Raw genomic sequence first — 7,184 nt, 5'->3', positions numbered from 1 at the left:
CTTCTTCCTGACCTCTCCGCCCCCACCCCCACTCCGGCCTATCACCCTCACCTTAACCTCCTTCCACCTATCACATTTCCAATGCCCCACCCCAAGTCCCTCCTCCCTACCCTCTCGGAAATGACTGCCAGACTACTCAGACTCCTTGGCATCATGGTAGCCCAGAAGCCCACCAACACACTAAAACTGCAGCTAATGAACTTGAAAGACCCTGTACTGACAACGACAAAACTAATGTCATTTACAAAATACCTTGCACGAATTGTAATAAACACTACATTGGACAAACAGGCAGAAAACTAGCCGCCAGGATACATGAACATCAACTAGCCACACAAAGACACGAACCACTCTCACTAGTATCCTTACATACAGATGAGGAAGGACACTACTTCGACTGGAACAACACATCCATCCTAGGACAAGCCAAACAGATACACACACAAGAATTCTTAGATGCATGGCATTCCAGCCGGAACTCTAGCAACAAACACATTGACTTGGATCGCTAAAAGAACAGGATGTAATGTCACCACAGGAAATGACATCACCACCCCAAGGAAACCTAAACACAAAGAGAAAGCGAGCCATACCACCAGTGCTTCATCTGGATGCTCACTGAAGATGTTACCTAGTATGGTGATGAAACATCTGAAAATGAACCTTACAGCTCAGTGAGCAAACCTACATCCAGAACCTTAACCTGAGCTACAAATCTTCTCAAAGCGCTCTAGTGCTGTCAGCTAGGTGCATTTCTATAGTGACTCCTATGGCCACCAGACATTCCAAAAAGATTTTACTATCAGATTAATTTTTTTTTGAAGCATGACCATTGTTGAAGTGTAGTAACAGGCAACTTATAAACAGCAAGCTCCTGCAAAGGGCAATACGATCATGATCAGATTATCACTGCTTGTGGTGTTGATCAAGGGATGAGTATTCATGAGAAGACTAGGGCCATATGTCTGCTGTTCTTTGAAATAGTACTGTGGGATGTTTCTGTACTCCCCTGAATGCCTCTTAAAACTTATCCAAAAGACACATCCTCAACAGTGCAGCACACCCACATTGCTGCACTGGAATGTCAGCCTTGGTTTTAGTGTTCAACATCTGGAGTGGAGCATGAATACTCTGGCTCACAGTGGAGCATATGGTCCACTTAGCAATAGCTGCCATATCAGGCCATATTAGCTCAGCTGTTAACTAAGTGGAGCTGAAAAGGTTTAATATCTATGCCCAAATAACAAGCAAAGGCTTTGGAATTTCTTATTGAGTCATTATGAGTTCATCTATAAAGTGTATATTCACAAGTTGCTCATTTACTACGAAACACATACCTGCAGATTCTGGCAGTGTATGTAGCTCCAAGGTCGGGTTAGGGTAGCTCTCTCCAATGTTATTCTTTGCATAGATTTCCACCAGGTACGGCGAATTTGGCTCCAGCCCTCGCAGCTGGAACTGTGCAACAATGTTTTCTCTCACATTGATTTCTGTCTCCTGAGTGTAATCCTCCGCCCCATAGATTTTGTAGCGTATTACAATTGATGATATCGAGTTGCCATCTTCAATTAACCATGAAATAAAAGCCGAGGAGTCGGAGATATTAAAAATCTTGACTTTAGCAGGAGCAGGAGGCTGTTCTGTCAAAATCAATAAGATCACATGGTTAACTGCACAGCCCTCAACTCCCAAACCATTTATGGAGGTGACCACGCTGACAACAGAACTGTGCGGAGTTGGATAAACTACAACTTTCAGTGAGATGCATTAACATGGAGACATGGGTGTACACAAGTGTTTGAAGGTGGCTGGACAACTTGGAAAAGCATGGCCTCCTTACTAGAGGAATAGATCACGCAAGCAGGGAATTATGTTCAATCCTTTAGGAAACATTGGTTCAGCCTCATTTTGAGTACTTAGGCCTTTGGGTCATTTTGCTAGTAATGTCAGGGAGAATTCAAATTAACTGTGCAGGTGTGTGGCCACCAGGAGACAGTATTAGAGAATAATAAATGGATGCAAATATTAATCGGGGAAGCAGCATTGGGGTAGAGCAGTAAGTTAACAGGTGGTGTCTGGTTAAGGTTAGATTCCCTACAGTATGGAAACAGGCCCTTCGGCCTAACTAGTCGACTCCAACCCTCCGAAGAGTAACCCACCCAGACCCATTCCCCATATTTACCCTTGACTTATGTACCTAACTCTGTGGGCAAATTAGCATGACCAATTCACCTAACCTGCACATCTTTGGACTGTGGGAGGAAACCGGAGCACTCGGAGGAAACCCACACAGATACGGGGAGAACATGCAAACTCCACACAGACAGTCACCCGAAGCGGGAATCGAACCCAAGTCCCTGGCGCTGGGAGGCAGTAGTGCTAACCACTGAGTCACCGTGCTGCCCCTTAAGTTGAAACACCCTTAAATCAGTTATGCTGCATGTATACTCATCAAGGCTGAGGGATGATCTTATACAGGTTTATAATATCATGAGGGGCATGGACAGGGTGAATAGCTAAGAGTTCTTCCCCCAAGGGTGGGAGAGTCCAAACTAGAGAACACAAGTTTAAGGTGAGAAGATAAAGATTTTAAAAAAGACTTGAGAGGGGTAATTTTTCACGCAGAGGGTGGTGCATGTGTAGCATGAGCTGCTGGAGGAGGTGATGGAAGCTGGTACAATTACAACATTTAAAAGGATTCTGGATGGGCATATGAATGGGAAGGGTTTACAGGGGTATGGGCCAGAAATTGGCAAATGGGACTAGGTCAGATTGGAATGTCTGATTGACGGCGAAGAGTCTGCTTCTGTGCTGTACAACCCTATGACTCATAGAATATTACAGCATAGAAAGAGGCCATTCATCCCACTAGGTCTGCATGAAGTCTTTCAAACAGTAATCAAGTTAGTCTGATCCCCTTTTCTATTTCTCAATAACATAGCAATTCTGTTCTCCGTTTTCCAATCAGTCAGTGCATTTCCCATTCTTGTCATTCGCTATTACTGATGTTGGACTTGCACCCAAAATGCTGATGTGTCTCAATGTTAGGGCTGAGTCAGCACTGTTTCATCAAGGGGAGGTCTTGCCTGAAAGATCTGTCAGAATTCATTGAGGATGTAACAAGCAAGTTAGACAAAGGACAGCCAGTGGGCGTGATCTCTGAATTTCCAGAAGGCCTTTGACAAGATGCAATGCAGGAGGTTGCTAAAAATGATAAGAGTGTTAGGGACAAGGTACTGGCATGATAGAGAATTGGCTGACTGGCAGAAGGGGATAATGTGATCATTTTCATGATGGCAGCTGGTGACTAGTGGAGCTCTGCAGGAGTTAGTGCTGGGACCACAAATATTCATGTTATACATTAACAATCTGGAAGAAAACTGAGGGCATTAATGCTCAGTTTACCAATGCCATAAAGGTAGATGGAGGGACAGGTAGTGTTGAGGAAGTGGTGAGGCTGCAGAAGGACTTGGACAGCTGAGGAGAATTGGCAAAGAAGTGGCAGACGGAATACAATGTTCAAAAATGTGAAGTTATAGTAGGAGGATTAGAAATACATACTATCTTCTAAAAGTGGAAAGGCTTTGGAAATCTAAAGCACAAGGGGATTTAGAAGTCCTTAGTTCAGGTGTCTCTTAAGGTTAACATGCTGATTCAGTTGGCAGTTAGGATGGCAAATGCAATGCTTGACATTCATTTCAACTGGGCTAGAACATAAGAGCAGAGTTGCACTGCTGAGGCTGCAAAAGGCTCTGATCAGATCCCATTTGGAATATTGTAGCAGTTTTGGGCCTAGTATCCAAGGAAGGATGTTCTGGCACTGGAGGGGGTCCAGAGAAGATTTAAAAGAATGATCCTGGGAATGAAGAGCTTGTCATATGAGGAATCGTTGAGGATCCATGGTCAGTGTTTGATGGAGTTTAGAAGAATGAGGGGGATCTCACTGAAACTCACAGAATACTGAGAGGCCTGGATAGAGTGGATCTGGAGATGATGTTTTGGCTGGTAGGAGCGATGGCACAATTTCAAAGTGAATATGTGACCCTTTAGAACTAAGATGAAGAGAAATTGCTTCAGCCAGAGAATGGTGAATCTGTGGAACTCATTGCCACAGAAGACTGTGGAGGCTAAATCATTGAGAGTATTTAAGACAGAAATAGATAGGTTCTGAATAGTAAAGGGATAAAGGGTTATGGAGAAAAGGCAGGAGAATGCATTTGAGAAACATGTCAGCTGCAATCAAATAGTGGAGCAGACTAGAGGGGCTGAATAGTCTATTCCTGCTTCTATATCGTATGGTCTTATGAATAATGAACAAGGAACAGGAGTAGGCCATTCAACCCTTTGAGCCTGCTCTGCCATTCAATAAGATCATGGCTGATCTGATTTTAACCCGAATTCTACATTCCTGCATGTCACTGATAATCTTTCAACACTTTGGTAATCAAGAAGCTATCCACCTTAAAATATTTAAAGACTCTTCATCCACTGCCTTTTGAGTACAGGAATTCCAAATACACAACCCTCTGAGAGAAAAGTGTCTTTCCTTATCTATGTTTTAAGTAGATGGCCCCTTATTTTTAAACTATTATCCTTAGTTCTATATTCTCTCACAAAAGGAAACATCCTTTCAACATCCACCTGGTCAGGTCCCCTCAGGGTCTTGTATATTTCAATTACATCACCTCTGAACTCTTCAAAACACGAGAGGATATAGGCCTAGTCTGTCCAGCCTTTCATCATAAGGTAATCCACTCATTCTAGGTATTAGTCTAGTAAACGTTCCTTGAATTGCTTCCAATACATACATCTTACAGTTAGTACAGTGACTGCACAGTTTTCCTATTGTGGTCTCACTAATGCCCTGTATAATTGAAGTATGACATTCTATTCTTGAATTCAATTCCCCTTGCAACAAAACTTTAACATTTTAGTTGCTTTCTGAATTACTTGTTGTACCTGCATACAAACTTCAGCAATTAATTCATTGGAAAATTCAGATTTCTTGGGTAGAACAAGAACATAGAGCAATACAGCGCAGAACAGGCCCTTCAGCCCTCGATGTTGCGCCTACCTGTGAACTATTCTCAGCTCATCCCCCTACACTATCCCAAAATCATCCATGTGCTTATCTAAGGATTGTTTAAATCTCCCTAATGTGGCTGAGTTGACTACATTAGCAGGTAGGGAATTCCACGCCCTTACCACTCTCTGCGTAAAGAACCTGCCTCTGACATCTGTCTTAAATCTATCACCCCTCAATTTGTAAATATGTCCCCATGTACAAGCTTGACGTCATCATCTTAGGAAAAAGACTTTCACTGTCTACCCTACCTAATCCTCTGATCATCTTGTATGTCTCTATCAAATCCCCTTTTAGCCTTCTTCTTTCCAATGAGAACAGACCCAAGTCTTGAGCTCTACAACCTCTCACCATTTAAATAATATGCTTAATTTTTATTCTTTCTGCTAAAATGGACAATTTTACAATTGAACCTGCCCTGAATCTAATGAATTCAGCCATATTATTTGCATTGATGTGTTGGGCTGACCCACCATTTGAGGATAAGGATATTTGTGAGCCATCTCCTCCAATGAATTTTTTAGTTATCCACCACCATTCACAACTGGATGAAATAGGAATGTAGTGGATAGATCTGAACCGATGGCTGTGGAATTGCTTAGTTCTGCTTCTGCTGTTTCGTACACAAAAAGTCCTGTTTTATATCTTCACCAGATTGACACCTCATTTTTAGTAGGCCTGGCACATCCAGGCATGCCCTCCTGCATTCTTAATTACATCAGAGTTGACCAAAGCAGTGGTTCCACAATCTTTAAATAATTTTAAATAGATCTTTAAATAATCTTTAAATAGATTCTTGATTACCAAGGGGGTGAAAGATTATTCGGGATGTAGAGGAATGTAGAATGGAGGTTAAAATCAAATCAGCCATAATTGTAGTGAATGGTGGAGCATGCTGGTAGAGCCAGGTTAGAGACAAAAAAACTGCAGATGCAAGGTAGACAAGCAAGAGGCTGGGACAACACAGCAAGCCAGGCAGCATGAGGAGATGGAGAAGTGGTGGCATGGATATATCTGGCACAAAGTCAAGGGACCTCCAGTCTTCAAACAGCAGTAATGCAATCAAAAGGAAAGCAAAGGAAGTAGCCAATGACACAGGAGTTGTCTGACAACTAGCAACCGAGGATAGTAAAACAAACTGATTATCTTTCTAGTCTTAAAAAGTTTACAGAGAATAAAAACAAAATGTAAGATACAGGTTAGAAGCAGATACATCTTATATTTTATGGAATATATTAATATTTTGGAATTTTTATCATGGGATACACAAAAATGACATTACACAATCATAAAATGACTAGTGCACCAGTTACAACTCATATACATAGTGCAAATTATACATACAGCATCCTCACTTTATCACTAGGGGTACAGAGCACAAGAGCAAGGAGGTGAAGTTGAATTTATGTAAGACACGTGGTAGATTTGAGCTGGAGTATTGCGTATAGCTCTGGGTGCCACATTATAGGAAGGATGTGAACACAGTGGAGACAGTGCAGAAGTAGTTTACAAGAATGGTTCCAGAGATGAGAAACTTCAGGTATGAGGTCAGATGTTCACTTTGGAATGAAGAAGCTAAAATGAGATCTAAGAGAGGGTTTTAAAACCAAGTGGGCTGAATAGAGTAGACAGGGAGAAAGTGTTCCCGACTCAAAAGAAACATGAGGGCATAGATTTAAAGTGATCTCAGAGAGTCATAGAGTAATAGTGATGTACAGCATGGAAACAGAACCTTCGGTCCAACCCGTCCATGCCAACCAGCTATCCCATCCCAACCTAGTCGCACCTGCTAGCACCTAGCCCATATCCCTCCAAACTCTTCCTAGTCATATACCCATCCAAATGCCTCTTAAATGTTGCAATTGTACCAGCCTCCACCACTTCCTCTGGCAGCTCATTCCATACACGTACCACCTTCTGTTTGAAAAAGATGCCCCTTAGGTCTCTTTTAAATCTTTCCCGTCTCACTCTAAACCTATGCCCTCTAGTTCTGGACTCCCCCACCCCAGGGAAAAGACTTTGCCTATTTACCCTATCCATGCCCCTCATAATTTTGTAAACCTCTATAAGGTCACCCCTCAGCCTCCTACACTCCAGGGAA

At 42.4% G+C, this 7,184-nt stretch overlaps 1 protein-coding gene across 1 annotated transcript in view; it reads right to left on the bottom strand.

Annotated features, from left to right (window-relative positions):
• Positions 1–7,184, bottom strand: part of tek (TEK tyrosine kinase, endothelial) — a 121,087-nt gene that overhangs the window by 39,450 nt on the left and 74,453 nt on the right. Inside the window, exon 13 of the mRNA XM_043717289.1 lies at positions 1,338–1,640. Within this exon, the coding sequence (XP_043573224.1) occupies positions 1,338–1,640 (303 nt within the window). The remainder of the gene's footprint in view (positions 1–1,337; positions 1,641–7,184) is intronic.

This window comes from Chiloscyllium plagiosum, chromosome 2 (genome assembly GCF_004010195.1).
Source record: "Chiloscyllium plagiosum isolate BGI_BamShark_2017 chromosome 2, ASM401019v2, whole genome shotgun sequence".
NCBI lineage: Eukaryota > Metazoa > Chordata > Chondrichthyes > Orectolobiformes > Hemiscylliidae > Chiloscyllium > Chiloscyllium plagiosum.
Note: the sequence above shows the minus strand (reverse complement) of the source record. Positions and strands in the feature narration are given on the sequence as shown.